At 36.5% G+C, this 20134-nt stretch overlaps 1 protein-coding gene across 1 annotated transcript; it reads right to left on the bottom strand.

Annotated features, from left to right (window-relative positions):
• LOC111212757 (APO protein 1, chloroplastic-like) lies at positions 1 to 2287 on the bottom strand. The gene is made up of 5 exons (XM_022714343.2): positions 2005 to 2287; positions 1746 to 1835; positions 1588 to 1661; positions 1143 to 1501; positions 1 to 1058 (listed from the first exon to the last, which is right to left on the bottom strand). The coding sequence occupies exons 2-5, from the start codon at positions 1771 to 1773 to the stop codon at positions 218 to 220; spliced, it is 1302 nt and encodes a 433-aa protein (XP_022570064.1). The 5' UTR covers positions 1774 to 1835; positions 2005 to 2287; the 3' UTR covers positions 1 to 217.
• Positions 2288 to 20134: the final 17847 nt, after the last annotated feature.

Here is a 20134-nt window from a genome sequence, read left to right as displayed (position 1 = left end):
TTTCCCAACGAATCATCATCATATTTGTATTTTATAATATGTAAATTATAAATTTTAGCGTAAATTACATTGAAATAAAATCATTTTTGTACATAGGTAGACGTGTCAAACACCACTGTAGAAAGATTCTAGCTTTGTGAGCCCATTCCATCATCAGCCATGTTTTGAAGCTTCTTTACCCTAACAATTGTGTTCTACTATGAACATGTCAAAGGACCTACGCGACCATGTCGGCTTCCTGTGAATCAGGAACGATGATGTCAAGCCTCATCATGGCCTTGTAGCATTGAGGAACCCGAGCTCCGCTGTGCATACAAACCTCAACCAAAGCAGGGGCTTTACCATAAAACCTCTTGAGATTTCCGGTAAGCGGAGTTCCCTTAAGGTCTCTCACATGCCATACATAGTTAGGAGGAAGGACCTCCTCCACAAGAGCATCTTGCCATCCGTGTTTCCCGTCTCTCCATTGGTGTTTGAACTCTCCACACAGCTTCACACTATGTCCCCATGGTCCTACATGCACTTCAGAGCAGTATCCGCATGCTTTCACCGTGTACTCCCTCATCAGTTTGGTCACACCCCATCTCACTTTCTCGTAAGCATTCATTGTTTCCTGTGCTATCTTAGGTACCTTCTCTGGTGTGGGAGGTGGATACCTCTCACAAGCACCAAGTGTGTCAAGATCAGCTAGTGGAGATGATGACAATGTCGAGCTGCAAGGCTTATCAGGCTCTTTTACATATCCACCTCGATCGATCACTCTCTTTCCTATCATTCGAACTGGTTGTGTTCTTCTGCGAGAAGGATACTCTGGAATCTCAACACCAGCCTGGACGCATAGCTCAACAACCGCTGGGATTCTTTCGTAGTCAAACCGGGATTCGTGCTTTATACGCCGCCCGAAAGGGTCATACATGTGGTACGACTCAACAGGAACCAGAACATCATTGATGGTGCCTTTGACCCATAAATGAGAACCACGTCGCTGTGAACTTGTTGGACCACTGCAATCCCTAATATTGTGACCAGCACTAGCCACATGAACCGCCGCGCATTCACTGCAACAATACGAAAACAAAGTAAGTGGAAACTTGCAAAAGCAAATGATTTTGGGTCAAAAACTGAGATAGAGCTGATATTACCTGCAAGCAAAGACGGGAACAATATGGAGAAGCTGTGCTAAACCCTTGATGAGCAACTTCCAGTTATCTATGACTTCGTAGGCGACAGGAACAAGAGTGGGGACAAGCAACCCGTTCTTGGGAGGGTCCAAGTGCTTCTCTATGCCCATCTGTGCAAGTTTCTTGTCTTTCTTAGCTGCTTCCTGAATTTGCTTAAAAGGAATAGGATAAGGTTTTTTCTTGTTCTTGGGTAACACAGGAGGAAGATCCACATTCTGTGTAGACACATGCCGTTTCTTGAAATTCGGGTGCTGTTTAGGCTTCTGATTGAAACAAACGAACCTCATTGAACACTCTTTTTTAAGAATCGGACGAGGAATCTGCATATATAAGAAAATTCATAATTTAAGTAGGTGAAAAGCCAACCTCAGCAAGATCAAAGTTGTAAGAGATGAAAATGTAAAACCTGAAAGGCAAGTGCATAAGAGCCTCTAGCAGAAAAATCAATCGGGTTGGAAGCAATGGACTGAGGATAAACACCTATAGGTGAGGATTAGCCACAATGAGACACTGTGTACAATTATGGATGATCAGAAAAGATAAGACAGAAACAAAGCAGCTTACCTCTACAGGGAGGCGAAACCAGAAGCATGGTGGCTTGACGTAAGAACCCAAATCAGAAACTAAGCCAAAAACGATAACTTTGGCCGAGCCCTGTAAGATTTAAGGAAAAATGTGAAAGGAAGTAAGTGAAAACGAGTACATTGGTTTAGTCATTTCGTCGAACATGTGGTGTGTGTGTGTGTGTGTGTGTGTGTGTGTGTGTGTGTGTGCAAGTAAGACAAATAAAAGAAACGAAGAGGAAACATAAAAACTATGAAACCTTAAAATCCGAAGACAATGATGAGCTCAGAAGGAGAAGAGAAACTGGATTAAACAGACGATGTTCGTTCGGCAGTTTTTGAATTCCTCAAGAACAAGACACCCGAGCATGCCTCGAACGCGAGTGGAAAGATTGGTCGGAATCTGAAAATGGTTCAGAAAGGTGAAGCAGAAGCAGAAGCAGAAGCAGATTCAATCAGAGTTTTCTTAAGCTGTTAATTTTATGGGATAAATCGATGAATCCAGATATTTCGAAGTTCTTTAATTTATTGTTGATGGAGTAAAACGACAACTGAAGTTGATGATTTTTAACAGGACGAATAATACGACGTCGTTAGTCAGTTGGCACAAGACCTTTTGGACATTAGTTCTCGCACTAGCTTATTGTCATGAACCGGATTAAGAATGACTAATAACCAAGAGATCATGATTTGTAATCTTTCCATTTATCTATGACGGTGTAATCTCACATATAAGAAACTTCTATGTTATGAATAAAGATAGACTTTTCCATTACTTTTATAACACGTTATCAGCACGAAACACTAAATCCCTAAGCTAATACCCAAATCGAAAAACTCTAAAACCCTAATCCTAGCCGGCGATCCGACGAATCCTAATCCCCGATCGCGTCTCTTGTTCCTACATCTGTTCGAGCTCGCGTCCCCGATCAGCTTCAGCCCAAGGCGTTTCTGATCCTAGCTCAGACGTTCGCAACAGCTCCAGCACGCGACTTCTTCCTCGTTCGCGACAGCATCAGACAGCTCGCGTCCGACGATCAAGGCGTTCCCGATCAAGCAACAAAAGACGTCCGCGACCCGATAGAAGCAACTCGATCCATTCCAGCTCGTGTCCCGTTCGTGTGCAGCTCGCGGCTCAACTCATTTGGTGGTCCGATTCAACAATCATCTAAAGTTAAAAGGTAATTCAAAACCTAAGAACCCATAATCGAACATGGATTGATTGATAAAGAATGAAATCCTAAAACCCTAATCTTTATGAATCAAAACCATAGGGTAATAGATCAAAAATCCTAATTGAGTAAATCGAAGCTCTAAAAGTTCGATACCCCAAACTCTAAATCATGTTCCTATATGATTAAAACCCCAAATCGATTTTTACAAGTTAAAACCCGATAAACCCTAACCCTATATCTATAAACCCTAAATAATATAAGTATCAGAATTAATTATACTATAATTATCAAATCACATATTAAAACCCTAATCAAATATTTTGAAATCAAAACTGTTTTCGGTTTTGATCATTGAGGTTTTAAATCTGATTGAATCTGATGCTATGTTGCTAGAATTGTTTGACCGTTAAATTGATAGATTTATTTTCTCATCCTGCTTGGTTAATTGTTCATCTGATTTAAAATTGTTTTAACCGACCAGCCTGTTAAAACATTGATTGAATCCGATGGGTTGCTAGCTTGCTTTGCTTATATAATCCGATAGGTTGATAGATTGATTGAGGTTTACTTGTTTAAAATCCGAATGATCTGATTGCATGATTCTTGAGGTTTAATATCATCTGCTAGGATTGATAGTTTTGTATTTTGATCTGTTTTAAATAGAAACCCTAAATAATCCGTATGATAGGTTATATTGATCTGATTTGGATGTCTTTGAGAATTGAGAATCCGTATGCTAGGTTGATAGATTCATGATAAAATCTAATGTCTTGAGATTTAAGATTGTGTGCTAAGTTCGATTAAATTGATTGATCTGATTATATATTTTTGAAGTTTGATAAATTCGGATACTAGATAAATTATTTACACACGGTTTATGCTAAATACCAATCAGCCTTGAAACTGATTCATTGAAATTCATGCTTGAAATCTATATTCTAGTATTACTAAAATCAGCTTTGAAACTGATTCATTGAAATTCATGCTTAATCTATATTCTAGTATTGCTAAAATCAGCCTTGAAACTTATTGAGTGATTAATAAATTTTTTTACTAGTCTTGCTAAAATCCATTGATTGTTAAACCCTAATTGCATGATTAATTGAATCCGTTTTTGCTAGTCTTGATAAATCATAATATTATGAGCACATAGAAATAGTATTGCTGAGACTTGCTAGAAATTGACTGATTGATTAAATGCCTTTAAGATTGATAGTTTCATTGTCCTCACAAGATTGAAATCCGAATTGATTGTTTTTAAGAGTAAGGCCGCTTCAAAATTATACCTAAATATTGAGTAATATATGATTTGAGATGTCGAAAATCAACTTGGATTTTGCTGTCCTAAATCTCTCTGGAGATAATTATTTACGGTGGGCATTGGATACAAAGATTATCTTAAAGTCAAAGACTCGGTGAATGTATCATAGAAGACAATAATGCCAATGAGAAAGATTGATACATGGTAATATTAATTATTAGCCATCATCTTATTAAGAGTCTCAAAGATCAGTATCTGACTATAGAGAATCCTCTAGACCTTTGGACATAGTTAAAAATCGAGATATGATCACCAAAGAACAGTGTTATTACCAAAGGTCCTATTGAATTGGAGGAATCACATATTCCAGGACTATAAGTCTGTGTATGCGTCTATTGCTAACTGGGCAAAATAATGGATTACTGATGAGAAACAGTGAATTGAGACCTCCTGGATTAACCTCATTACCTGATACCAATAAGGCCGCAGAAGAAAAAAAGGTAACCACGTCCAGAATGATAGACCACACGGTCATGGCCGTGGAGGGTGGAAAGGACGTGGCCATGGCCACTATAACACATTTGGCCGTGGGAATCACTATGGCAGAGGCCGTGAGTATCAACCCAATTTGAGCCATGGTCAAGGCAGTGGCCGTGGTATATCCTTTAAACCACAAAGCTCGACCAAACCAGTGTGCCATAGATGTGGAATGGAGAACCATTGGGCTAAGATATGAAGGACTCCCAAACATCTTTGTGACCTCTATCAAGAGAGTCTTAAAGGGAAGAATCTTGAAGTCCACTTGGTATATAAAGATGGTAAAGATGATTTTTTATCATGAAGGAGATGATCCTACGGAATATGAAACTTATGATTGCCTAAAAGAATCAAGTTGATAATTTAATTTCGACATCAAACTTGTGTGATTGCTTTACTTGTATGTCACAAAGATGTTTGGGAGTCCTTGAATTTATTTCTATTACATTGTTTGCTTAGATTAAATGAATGAATGATTTTTCTATATAAGTACACTGAAAAACGCCAATATAAGTACTAAAACAGGTATCGATAGTCCGAAAGAAGACTATGGCTAGGCTAATATATTATTGCCTAAGGGTATGCATCTAGAAATCAGTGATGCCTTATATTCACAAAGACTATACCTGCATTCTCTATATATGTATAAAATCGCCCAAGGCCATAATAAGTCCTAAAGACTATACATGCATTCTCTACTGACCTAGACTATGCATAGATCAGTATGATAGATGCGAAAAGCCTGCTAAAATATACACTTTATGGCACAGCCGGATTGGCCATCCTGGTCCAAACATGATGCGAAAATTGATATCCAAAAGGCACACATTAAAAGATAAGAAGAGTTTTCCCAAAGAATCTCACGTGTGTAGCATGTACACAAGGGAAACTCATTAGGCCATCACCAGTAAAACGGCTACGAGCCCCTTTTTCATAGTAAAAACTATCAGTCTAGATAATACTGGTGAATACATGTCTCAAACGTTTAAATGATTATGGTATGTCCATGGGGGTAAGTGTGGACAATTATGTGATACATGTCCATACCAAGAACGGTTTGGCCGAAATCTTTTAAAACGCAAATAGCTGATTGATAGACCATAACTTATGAGGTCAAAAACTACCATTCATAGCTTGGGCCACACAAAATTTACATGCACTTAAGTTAATACGCATCAGGTCATTTAGTGAGCATAGATATCCCCTATCACAATTATTAACGGGTCAAGAGCCAGACATACCCCATCATAAGACATTTGGATGTGATGTCTATGTACTAATTGCTCCACCACAGAGAACTAAGATGGGACCTCAAAAGGAGGATGGGGATATATGTTGGATATGATTCTCCCACAATAATAAAGTACCTTGAGCCAACTATGGGTGATTATATTTGAGGCCAGGTACACAGATTATTTTAAGACCAGGAGGAGAAAAATAATAAAGCTGGTAAAAGAATGGTAAAAGAAATAGAATGGAATCAACCATCAATGTCTTGGCAAGATCCTCGGACTAAAGAATGTGAAATAGACGTCCAAAGATTATACATTTACAAAGCTAGCTAATCAAATGCCAGACACATTTGCTGACCCAAAAAAGAATGACTAAGTCATATATAAACCAGCTTGTAAAGCACCAACGAATTTGATGTCCAAGAAGAGACACAGTCAAGTTGCTACAGAGTCTAGACAACGTATGAAACGTGGTAGACCAAATAGGTTCCAAAAGATAAGAATCCTCGGAAACAAAAGAAAGGTGCAGAGAATGATAATCAAAATCCAAATCCGAGGTTACTAAGGAAACCATCCCAGACATGGAGATAAGGCCGGTCGGCTCTAAGGTACAGGTACCAAACAATGTAGCTTGGGACGCCAAGCTGCAAAGTATTAAAGGTCCTGATAATTATGAATCTCAATCGATTATATCATGTCTGGAACATAATGAAACCAATAAGGAATGTCGACATAAGATGATTTATTTGCATACAAGGTAGCACTTGAATTTATGAATATAAGCGAGGATCATGAATCCACGTCAATATAAGAGTGCACATTCGTAGAACATATTGGATTGAATGGAAACGTGGGGTTAAATAGTTTAAGGAAGAAATGCGTATTTGACCATATGATTAAGACGCCATATGATGTTAAAACCAGTGGATATAAATGGGTCTTGTGAGGAATATAAATCGTGAGATATAAAGCTGATGTTGCACAAGGATTCTCACAAAGACCAGTAATAGATTATGAGGAGACATACTCCCATGTGGTGGATGCAACTACTTTTAGATTTCTCATAAGTCTGGCTATATAAGAGAGAAAATTAGACTTGCAGCAAGTTGATGTAGTGACTGCATATTTAGATGGTCCACTGGATAATGAAAGTACTAGAGGGTATTGAGCTGAAAGTACAACAAGTTCTGGAGAACAATATTGATAATCATCAAAGTGTATGATCTGAATATCTTATGAACCTCTGGATACAATTTTTCAAACAGTTGAATATCTCAAGAAAGAGTTATCTTGGAAAACAAAGTTTTGTTTGGGATTACAGCTTGAGTACATTAACAATGAAATATTTGTGCATCAAATAGTATATACAGAAAATGGTACTCAAGAGATTTAATATGGACCAGTCTCACCCATTATCTAGTACATGGGCGTGAGATCACTTGTTTTGGACACTGATCCATTCAGTCCAAAGGTGGACGATAAAGAAGTCCATTTAGTCCTGAGATGGACGATGCAGAAGTCTTGTTTTAGACACTGATCTGATTGGTCCATAAGAAGGACGATGAAGAAGCCTTTGATTTTGGTTTATTTTATACTAACCAGTCCAAATAGAGGTTATTTGGTTTTGTTGATTTGTTTTCATACATGTTATGTTTTACACATGGTAGTACACGCATATCACAGCAACATCATCCAAGATTTCGTGTGTGTGTATTTGAGGTCGATGACTCAATATGTTCGATCAGATTGTGGCATGGCTGATGGTAAAGAAGAACCAACTATCATGTTCGAGGACGAAGCATATTCTGCCCAAGATCTTCATCACCCACGGATTGCAGAAAATTGGAGAGGTCCAATGGACCTTCAGTAATGTCCAAATCAGGGGAGTAATGTGTGTTGTACTCTTTTTCCTTCACCATGGTTTTGTCCCAATTGGGTTTTCCTGGTAAGGTTTTAATGAGGCAACATTAAATCACATTACAAGCTCTAAATGGTTATGGCGTCCAAGGGAGAGTGTTATGAACCAGATTGTGGATAGCTCATAACCAAGAGATTATGATTTTTAATCTTTCTATTTATCTATGATGGTGTAATCTAATATATAAGGAACTTCTATGTTACGAATAAAGATAGACTTTTCCACTACTTTTATAACACTTATATATTATTCCAGAAGCATTGCAACATTTTTTTTAGTCACGTGTCATCACAAAAATGATTTTTCTTTAGAAAATAGGTTAATCACCAAATATATAATACTTTTTTATTAAACTAAACATAAATTCATTATTAATAGTTTTTATTATTTCTTTAAATAACAATTACCAAATTAACTATTGTGACTAAATTATATATGATAATTATTGTCCAACATATTTTTTTTAATTTTAAACTATTAAAATAAATTAATCAACAATATTAACTATATAATAAAAATTTAGATTTTCTGTACATGTTATATTTTGAATTTTTTTAAATACTATAAATTACTAAACCGGTTAAATATCCCACATTCAAATTTTTTGATCCATTGTTTAAAATTTTTGTTATGACAAGATGTAAATGGTTACAAAATTAAATAAGTATAAAGTCTCATTTAATAATTATTAAGATTAAAATATATATATATATATATATAGTTTTAAATTAAACTATATAATATATAAAATACATAAATATTTTAATTTTGAAATTTACTTTGAACAATTTTTTTTGATTAAATATTTTAATAAACATTGACAACATAATTTTTAAGAAAATTAGAAATTAATAAAATTATTAATCTCACAATGAAAATTTTGTTATCAGTAATTTAAAGTTTTTTCTTTAAAAGATGCAAATGATCAAAAAAGGCATATGAGTTGAAATCATTATTTAATAGATATTAGTATTAAAAATGTACTATATATGTTAATTTAATTTAAATTTAATTATATATCCTATCAAATAAAAAATATATTGTTTGGATTAATAAAATTTATTTTTATGTTCGCACAAATTCAATTATATATGTAATAGTTATTGTTTTTTAATTAATATATATTTTTTATTTCATAATATGTTAAAATATAATATATAAAATAATTGATGTATATAATATGTTTAAGGCGCGTATCTAATTTTTAAATATGTCTAGGGACTTCACTATTTTCAAGATATGGCTTTTCAGCGAGACCTTCGATATCATAAAGGAGATGTATGTATGTAGCCCATGAAGCTAATTTGAGTTCTTGTTCAGTTCCATTTCGAATTGGGTTTTTCTAGTTACAACCCAATTCCTTCAAGTGGTGTTTTATTAAATTATATTTGTTTTAGAGTTAATTAGTTCAGTATACACAAATAAGTTATATATTTATAAGGATAAAACGTTACATTGAAAAGTGGGAAAAGTATGTGTAAAATGACTTAGATAACCATTTGTTAAACTAATTTACTCTGAATAGATAAAATAGGACTAGAGACTATGCTTAGCTTATGAAATCTATTATATTATAGGGGTGATTGTTTGGACTGTAAGTATAGAAAATTTACTTTAAAATTTAGTCTCTAGGATTTTTTGATTTATCTTTAAAGGATGTAGCTTTAAAATTTATTTCTACGACAAAATATTTCCTACATCCAAAAGATGAGGCTTTAAAACATAAGACTTTTATATCTATTTTTTTCGTTTTTTTGGATGTAGTTTTATTTTTTGGTTATAGTTTTAGAAACTAACATAAAGCATGATTGGTGATTTTTAAAGTTGTAGATAAAAACTAAAGTCACTTCTTACAACCCAACCAATCACCCAATTTCCTCAATATATATATATATATTCTTTTGAATTGAATGTTAAATTTAATTCAAAAAAAAAAACCTTGTTACAAGTACGTGTGTCCTTTTTTATAATTCTTTATACAAAACTGAGAAAAGATTCAAAATGAACTTCAGACTTCCATCAAAGCACTCCTTCAATCCAGCCTCATCTTGTTGAAAACCAGAACGTCAAACCGCCTTCTAGCCTCCTGTCCTTCTTCTGTAATATAGAGAATTTATTTCTCTGTTTCGCAAGAAAAGCAAGTGGTGAGGCTGCTTCTTTATCCCTTCTTCTATTTTTTTCTCCCCAAATTTGATGGATAGTTGCTTGGAACAGATATCTGATCGTGAAGAGAGTAGTCTTATCTTGTTTTTCATCGGTGATGATCCTTTGCATATCTATCAGGGCCGGCTCAATGTGTCGTGGGCCCTGTGGCAAAAAAAATTTAATACCAAACTATTATTTTTCTTTAGAAAATCTGATAGATATATGTTTTTTTTCAAAATATCAGAAGTATTTTTTAAAATAAATCTATGGAAATAAAAAAATACTTTCATATAATAAAAAAATTTGGGCCCATTTTCTTATTTTTAATATAAAAATACATGTATTTTTTTTAAAAGTCGGACCCTTATCTATTAAGAAATAGGGGGACAACGGATTGGGCCCGGGGCGGTCGCACCGCTAGCCCCCTATCTAAGCCGACTCTGATACCTATCCAGCTCGTTGTATACTGATCCTTAAGCACTCCTTTTGCCAAGTTTGTCCAGACTTGCTCAGAGAAATGACACTCAAAGAAAAGATGACCAATGGATTCCATAGGTTCTTGGCAGAAGATACAAGAAGTGTCATTATTCATTCTCCAATGCACCATATGACTTCCTGTTGTAAGTCTGTCTCTCATGGTGATCCAGACTAGAAATGAAAATTTAGGAGTTGCATGCTTGAACCACACTGCCTTATACCAGTTATTCACCTGATGCTTCTCTCGTACAGCTTGCCAAGTTTCACTTGTCGAAAACTTCTCCTTATATCTATCATTCCCATCCCTCCAAAGATAGATATCTTCCTCATCAACATTCTTCTTCTCTTTAAACTTCTCAATCTCGTCCTCTACTCTGTTAAAAATCGGATATTTGTGATTCCGCCTTCTATGATTTATGCATTCTTCAACCTTAGCATTTGCCAATATTCCCATCTTAATATACCCACCCGTTCCCAGCAACTCTAGTAAACAACCAAGAGGGGACCATTTATCATACCAAAAGGATGCTTTCTTGCCATTTCTAACTTCAACCTTATAGAAAAGCTTTGCCATCTCTCGAGACTTCAAAATCTTTTTCCAAATCCAAGACTCCAGCTGTGAAGTATATTTTATAGACCATATTGAACCTTTGCGAATGAGATAAACCTCGATCCATCTGACACAAAGTGAGTTTGTAGACATAATTCTCCATAAAAGCTTCAGGATACTCACTACATTCATCTCCTTCAAAGATCTAATACCCAACCCACCTTCTTGTTTAGTTCTACAAACTTCCTTCCAAGAAACTTTTGCCTTTCGACTATTCAACTCAACACCAGACCACAGAAAGGCTGAGCACAGTTTTTCTATTTCAGGTATGCATCCACTCGGCAAGCGAAATGCTTCCATCCATAAATTAACCAGACTCATAATAACTGAATTTATCAGCTGAAGTCTACGTGCATAGGAGAGGAATCTTCCAGTCCAGGTGCCAATTCTTTTCCTTATTTTTTCCACTAGCGGTAAGAAATCCACCACAATCATACTCTTGGTTAATAACGGCAACCCTAGGTATTGAACCGGTAACTTCCCTGCTGCAAATGAAAAATGGTTCAAGATCTCATCTCTTTTTTGTTCTGAGACCAGCCATAAACAAAGTTGACTTCTCCAAACTGATTTCCAGACCCGACATTTTGTCAAACTCCTCAAATACCTTCAGAATCCCCTCTACCGATCTTGTGGTCCCTTCAGCAAACACCATTAGGTCATCCGCAAAGCACAGGTGTGTGAGATTTAAGTTCTTGCATTTCAGATGAAACCCAATCAGACCTTTTGATGCTGCTTCATCCAACATTTTTGAGAGGACATTCATACAAATCACAAATAAGTATGGAGATACGGAGCAACCTTGTCTTAGCCCTCTTTTTCTTTGGAAATACCCTGCCAACTCTCCATTTACTTGGACAGAAAAGGATGCAGTAGTGACATAGAAAGAGATCCATTTAATGAACTTCTCCGACAATCCAAGAGCTTTAAGAGTGTTGAATAGAAAATGTCATTGTACAAAATCAAAGGCTTTGGAGATGTCAATCATCATAGCACACCTCGGGGAGATTTCATCCTTGTGATTGTCCTTAATAATTTATGTAAACAATAGCACATTCTCCATTAATAGCCTCTCTTTGATGAATGCAGATTGGTTTAGCGAAATACACTTAGGCAACACCCCTTTCAATCTGTTTACAATCAACTTCAAGATTATCTTATATAAAACATTGCAACAAGAGATTGGCATGTAGTCTTTCATTACCTTTGCTTCATCTTTCTTAGGTATCAGCGCCAAAATGGTTGAGTTAAGACCCTTAGGTAGAAATCCTTTTAGAAAGAAAGATTGTGGAGCCACTGTTACATCATCCCCAATTACTCTCTATGCTTCTTTGAAAAACTCTACTGTGTATCCATCAGGGCCTGGAGACTTGTTCTTCGGCATTTTAAATAGAATATCCTGGATCTCTTCTTTAGATACCTCTTTCTCAACCTCGCACAATCCCCATCACTACACTGAAAACCCAACAACTCCCTCAATCTTGCCTCTGTAACTCCTTCAAAATCCTCAGGCTGAGGATGTGTGAAAAAATTCTCAGCCTCTTTCTTATTTTCCTCATCTGTCTTCGCAATACTACCATCACCTCGAAGAATTTCCCTGATCCCATTCCTCACTTCTCTTATCTTGATCGCATTGCGATAGTATCTGATATTTCCATCTCCTAATTCAAGCCAGTGAATTTGTGATCTCTGCTTGTAGAATTCTTCCTCTAGATACTCAAGTTTCTGCCATCTTACATATGCCCTTGCTTCTTCCCTAATAGCTGCTTGTACCGGCATCTCCAAAGTTGCTTTTTGCTTCTCACATAAGTCTTTATAAGCTTCTCTGGTTTTCTTTGGAAGATCCCCCAACTTTGCTTTACTCAAAGCTCTTAGTGGCTGCTTTAAGATCTTAAGCTGCTTTGTTAGCTTGAACATCGCTGCTGTAGAATGAAACAATGCATGATTTCCTTTTCATTGATCTTCTATTAGGGCTATGAATTCAGGTATCTTCGCAATAGAGTTTGTGAATTTAAATGGCTTCCTCTTCCTTTGCTCCTCCACATCCAATTGAATTCTACACCGCAAATGGTCTGAACATCGTCCCTACTCAAAGACACAGTAAGCTCTTGAAGAATGCAGCCACTTCTCATTGACTAGCACTCTGTCCAGTTTTTTACAAATCAACCTTTCTTCCCTTTTATTGCACCATGTAAATTTCGGTCCTTGATATCCCATATCTGTCAATCCACAATACCCTGCTACTTCTTGAAAGTCTCTCATACTTTGTGGAATCCTCCGATCAACATCATAATTAGAGTGTTCTTCCCCCTCTAAAATCTCATTAAAATCCCCCATTAGAATCCACTTCTTATCCTTGAAAATTGGGGAATCATAATGATTCCTCAGATCGTCCCATAATTGCTTTCTCTCCTCCACTCCATTCGCAGCATAAATAAAAGAACATAAAAATTCTTTCTCTTCACCTTTCCTCAATACCGAACAAGTAATAACCTGACTGCTCTTATAGATTGGAGTCATTCTCACATCCTGTCTCCAGACTACCCAAATCCTCCCCAAGTTTTTAAATTCATAGTTCGTTATACTATCCCATCCTTCAAACGTCTCTGTAATAATTTTCTTAGCTTTTCTTTCCTTCACCCTTGTTTCAATAACACACCCAAACTCCATATTGCTGCTTCTTACCCAATTACTAACTGCCTTCTGCTTAATTTTCTTATTGAAGCCCCTAATGTTCCAGAAGAACCCAACCATCAGTGATTTTTGCGGGAACTCCTTGTCATAATTCCAGTCTCATTCTTGTTTAAACCCTCATAAAGCACCTGGTGATACGTTTTAGAGTTCCTTGGCAGTATCTGTCTAATTTCAGATTCTACTACCTTCAGCTTCTCAGTTTGAACTTCCCCTGCTTCTATCTCCTTTTCTTGATTCTCTCCACTAAGCTCCTTCTCTTCATTATCCTCCGTTAGTTGTTTAATCTCTTCCTCCTTATTTTCCTCCAGATTACTCAAAGCAGCAAATCTTGAAGAAGTAATTATTGTTTCCTTGCCATGCTTTAACTCTTGAACAGATTTCCTCGGACTTCTACTAGACTTTTCCAAAGAAACTGTCTTCCATTGTTCTAATTGCTCTCCCTTGTCCGCTGCCTCCGTTGAGTTTTCTTCTCCATTTGTTACTAAGACACCCTCCAAATCCCCCTCATTACTTTTATTTTTCCTAACTTCGAACACCTCTGTATCAGCCTTCTCATTCTCCTTTGTATACTACCCTTCTATTTCATCATCATTTCCCAAACTTGATTCCACTTTTTTCTGTATCCCTTCCTGAACTTTCAACTCCAAAGATTTCTCAACTTCCTGCTGTTTATCCTCCTCCTTCTTATCATTGAAACATATTATTTCCGAGTGACCCCATTTACCACACTTGCTGCACTTCGTAGGTAACCATGGGTATGTGAACTCAACCAAAATATCTTTCCCCCATGTTGTGAAATTCATCTTTGTTGGCAATTGCTTCAATAGATCAGCTTTCACATACACTTTAGCAACCTCAAAGTTTGGACACGCTATCGTCTCCGAGTGTAGCTTATCAGGAATGCAAGCTGCGCTCGAAATGAAACTCAATCCTTCCCACGAATAAATACACATCGGAACCTTCTCCAAGTGCATCCACAATGGTGTGAGCTTCCCGGCTTCATCTTCCACCGGAGACCATTTAGAAACCACCATTGGAATCCCTGCGATGTACCACATACCCCTCTTTATTATTCTTTCCCTTATCCCCTCACTTGTAATCCTGATTCTCATCGTCACTGAATCCATCTCATACACATCAATCTTCCTCGTATTATCTCCAAACTTCCAGATCTTATTCAATATCATATGCACCTTAGCAACGTGTGGAGCTTTTTCCATGAATCACGCTATCAGAAAGTCTTCCCATAGAGGATTAGCTTCTTCAACAATCGCTGATGGAACCATCACAGTTTGCCTCCCTTCCGAGATCAAGATTTCCATATCGTATTTCTTCAGAACTTGTTTTTGCTTCGCTACCGTGACCCAAGACTTTTGCATCGTCAGAGAAGGAACCCCAGCCGTAGAGTCTCCCTGAACCTCCGCCGACTCCATCCCAGCCGCCAGATTTGACCGTCGAGAGTGGTAACCGTAAATCGCCTTTGTGATCGCATTTTTTCTCTCTTAGAAAAACAGTGCGTTTTCTAATTTTAGCATTTTGCTCAATATTTTTTAAAATAATATATATTTGGCGTCTATATATATAAGGTTTAGGCCCAAACACAAAATCTATTAAAAATATTACTTCTCTCTCTCTCTCTCTCTCTCTCTCTCTCTCTCTCTCTCTCTCTCTCTCTCTCTCTCTCTCTCTCTCTCTCCATGTTTCTTACCTTCATTTACAATCTTCTTTGTCTCTTTCTTTTACTCAAATATAAGTTTCAAATGTTTTTAAGTTATAATTTAAAGAAGAAAAATAAATGATTCTAATACAAAATTCTAACTGAAGCGAAATTATTATATATCTTTCAAGGTTAAAACATCTCATAGTCGATTATTTCATGTGTTACACTTTTATCTTTACTAAATAAGTGTTATATTTTTAAAATCTAATCTTAGAGTAATGTAAATCCTAAACAATAATATTGATAAAAATAATAATATCCAGTTAACATATATATTAGACGGCCAATACTGCTTAAATTTGAATGATATAACACATACATTTCATTTATCACATTGTTCTTTTTTTTTTTTTCGAAACACCACTTTCATTCATACTTAAACATCCAAATCCAAATTACAATTAAAAGGAAAGTTGTGTAGAACTCTCCAAACAAAAGACAATACAACATAAAAGATAGCAAATGCTCTAAGATAGTAGGACAGCGAATCCAGAGCAACGATCGGATGCGTCAATACAAAGTTTACGACATTGCCGAAACCTTGAGAAATAGTCACCGTATATCGTGACGTTAACATCCAATCCGCACCTCGGAATATCGTCGAGACGAAATCCGTTGTATCTTCAGGTCTCGAACGAACCGCTACACAAGATAACAAAACGGCTATAGATATGGAAAGACTCCTCCATTCAAAGATTGGAGGGAAAGCACTCCTCAAAGAGGAGGCAAATGATGATGGTGATGAGCCCGATGAATCCACCGGTAAATGAACAAAAGATAGACTCTTCGACAAAGAGAGATAATCACGTAAAAGCAATTCAGTTTCTGTAAAACTCTTGATGAATCCATCAAAAAATTTCAGGAAAATAGCCAAAAAGACCAAGATCCCCCATTGATTATTAGGCTGTGAAACTGGGCTGAAGTTAATGGCAGATGGGCTTATCAAGCCCACTAGCAATTTTTTTTGGCCCAACTCCGCGAGAGTGACAACAGTAGTGGCATCGCCAGTGAAGAAGATACGCAGCAGAATGAGCACGACGGCCGGCGGAAAGACGGTTGAGTCCAGTGAGGGGAGCAAAGCTGATACCATCCTCCAGTTCGGTGGATACGAGCTAAAGCGATGTTGAGGAGGTCGTCTGACGCTAAGGCTTTCTCGGTGAGAAAAGCGGAGCTACGACGAGAGACCAGAGGTTTCAAGCGGCGAGTACGGCGGCGGATCTGACTTGAGAAGCCCATATCCGTAGGAACAAACGCTGCTCACCCCAGCTAGAGGTAGAAACTCGCAGATCTGAGAGTCAGCGATGGTGAGGAGCGGCAATGATGAAGCACGGCGTTTGCAGTTGGTGAAAAACACGGCGGATGAAGTGGAATGGGGAGCCCCCCAAGAAGATTCGGATCCGGTGAAGCCCGGTCCGTAAATGAAAGGCCAACCGCTTTGACTCTCGACGGAAAGCCTTCTCCAGAGAGATCTGTCGACGAAAGCTTTGGCGGTGACTAAAACGACGAAAAAATCTGAGGAAACGCAAGAGAGACGAGGACGGGAGCAAGAGAGAGAGAGAGAGGATAGGGTTATGTTTTAGGTTTGAGGTTTTGTTTTTAGGGTAAATCCTATGAATTTGGGTTTAGAATGTACTTTTAGGCTTAATATTTATCCTTTAGGTTTAAGATTTAAGGTTAGAGTTTAGGGTTAATCCTCTGAGTTTAAATTTAAGAGTTTGGATTTTACGATTTATGTTTCTTCTTTGGATTTAGCGTTTAAAGCTTACAGTTATAATGTGGAGATAAGAATTCGGTTAAACATAATATTAGTTCTTCAACGTGCAATTGAAATGTTGTTAGCCAGATAAAACTTTATAAGAACAACTAATCTTAATATTAGTTATTTAATATAATTTATAGCTAACTGTAAAGGTATTTGAACTTTTTCTATACTAGTTTAAGTAGTTTAACGGATTAAACCATATGAGTTTGAAACCTTGAAACTTGATGATATGATCACACAATCAAAACTCAAAATCGGTTAAGGTTGACCAAATTATCTAAAAATCTGTTAAAATTTTGATTTATACAAAAAAAACTTTCGATAAGTTCAGATATTATAAATAATCATTTCGTGTTTTTGGCAATCAACTATATGCAACATAAACACCGAAAAGCTAATTAACATAATTAACATGACTTTAACAGTTGAAATTAAAGGTAATTAAAAAGGAGCAACTCAATAAATAAATAAAGTTATCTAAAGAGTTGACTTATTAAAGTGGAACTCGGGCACGCTCCTCCATTCAATAAACTTATACAGTAGAGAACTTTTGGTAACACTAAAGATTTGAAAAGTTTTAATTTTCCTAAAACGTTTTGATATTTTAGGAATTCGATATTTTCTTATTATCCAGATGAAAATGAAAGCTGAGTGTTCCAAAGCTTTCTAAAGTAGACCCAAAACTTAGCGAATTGAGAAGTTAATGGTCACTAGCTAGTTAAACTGAAGACGTTAGTCAATGTTTTCACAAAAACAAAACTATTTATTAGATATTCTACAGTTGTTGTTACTAATTAATTTTTATTTATACATTCTATTGCATTTTTTCTTTATAAGAAATGACGATACAGTTTGGAATCTACAAAAATTCGCCAATGGTTCATCGTTATCTACAGGCTAAATCATACACCTTGGCTAAATATGGCATATATTAATGAAAATTCCGCTGATGTTTTCAATAAAACGTTAGTTAATTTATTGTTCTTAAAATCTGAATCTGTCGAACCACGGAAAGTATATGGCAATGTTTTTGAAAACACATTAATTGGCTAAGATTAGCGTGCTCTCAAGATACGATATGAAGAACAAAGTTTGTTAAGTAAGTTTTTAAAATGTAAAGCAGTATTTACTTACAAGTGTTTAGAGTAGGTTACTTGTTGGGATTGTTAAACCCATGTCCAACTCTATATTATCTAATTAATACGATATTGTTCACTTTGGGTCTTAGAGGCAAGTCCGCATGGATTTACTTTTGGTTTCCTTCCCAAAAGGCCTCGTACTATTAGAGTTGGACATCTCTTTATATATTAGACTCTCTTTGTCTAATTCTCCAATGTGAGACTTAGTTTGTTATATCACATTACTTAGTTTGTTATATCACATTCTCCCCCTCAAACTAAGGATCACATTCATCTCGTGTCTCACAACTGACTTCTAGGATCTTTTGACTTGATCTCTACCACACACACCTCCCAATCCTAACTCGATGGGTCTCGTTCCTACTCGAAAGGTATTTTGGTCTTCTTGCAGATTTCTCGTCAACCGCTCTGATACCAATTGTTGGGATTTATTAAAGCCCATGTCCAACTCTATATTATCCGATTAGTACGATATTGTCCACTTTGGGCCTAATTGGCAAGCCCGCATGGATTTACTTTTGGTTTCCTTTCCAAAAGGCCTCGTACTATTAGAGTTGGACAACTCTTTATATATTAGACTCTCTTTGTCTAATTCTCCAATGTGGGACATGGATTGACATCTCTCATTGGAGAATTAGACAAAGAGAGTCTAATATATAAAGAGTTGTCCAACTCTAATAGTACGACAATTGTTGGGAATTATTAAAGCCCATGTCCAACTCTAAATTATCCGATTAGTACGATATTGTCCACTTTAGGCCTAATTGGCAAGCCCGCATGGATTTACTTTTGGTTTACTTCCCAAAAGGCCTCGTACTATTAGAGTTGGACAACTCTTTATATATTAGACTCTCTTTGTCTAATTCTCCAATGTGGGACTTAGTTTGTTATATCACATTCTCCCCTTCAAACTAAGGATCACATTCATCTCGTGTCCCACAACTGACTTCCAGGATCTTTTGACTTGATCTCTGCCACACACACCTCCCAATCCTAACTCGATGGGTCCTGTTCCTATTCGAAGGGTATTTTGGTCTTCTTGCAGATTTCTCGTCAACCGCTCTGATACCAATTGTTGGGATTGTTAAACCCATGTCCAACTCTATGTCCAACTCTATATTATCTGATTAGTACGATATTGTCCACTTTGGGCCTTAGAGGCAAGCCCACATGAATTTACTCTTGGTTTCCTTCCCAAAAGGCCTCGTACTATTAGAATTGGACATTTCTTTATATATTAGACTCTCTTTGTATAATTCTCCAATGTGGGACTTAGTTTGTTATATCACGTTACTTCTTTGCATGTATGTGATAAAATGCTTTTTTTGTCCACTACCTTTGAACTTTGGAATAAAAATATCCGCTTGCTTGTTCTTTTTGCTAGCATGTGGCATTCTAATTAAATACTGTGCATGCATGTTTATGAAACCCTTTTTGTGGTAAACATGAAACCCTTAGTTTCTACAAAATAATTCCCTAAAGAACGTGTTTATTGTTAAAGGTAATCCCTTTTTCTGGTAAACGAGAAAGGTAATCCTTCACTAAACATTTAACTACATATAATTCCTGAAAACATACTGGTCCATTATTTATTTGAAATGGAGAGTTGGTGATTTTGTTTTGTGGGCACAATTCAATGTGTAGTGTCAAGGGCACAGTCGATGTCGTTCCGGGGATATTTCATGTTTTGTTAGAAGTTCGAACGTATTGGTTGATATATAAA

Source organism: Brassica napus, chromosome C7 (genome assembly GCF_020379485.1).
Source record: "Brassica napus cultivar Da-Ae chromosome C7, Da-Ae, whole genome shotgun sequence".
In the NCBI taxonomy this organism is placed as follows: Eukaryota; Viridiplantae; Streptophyta; class Magnoliopsida; order Brassicales; family Brassicaceae; genus Brassica; species Brassica napus.
This window is presented reverse-complemented; position numbering and strand designations above follow the sequence as displayed.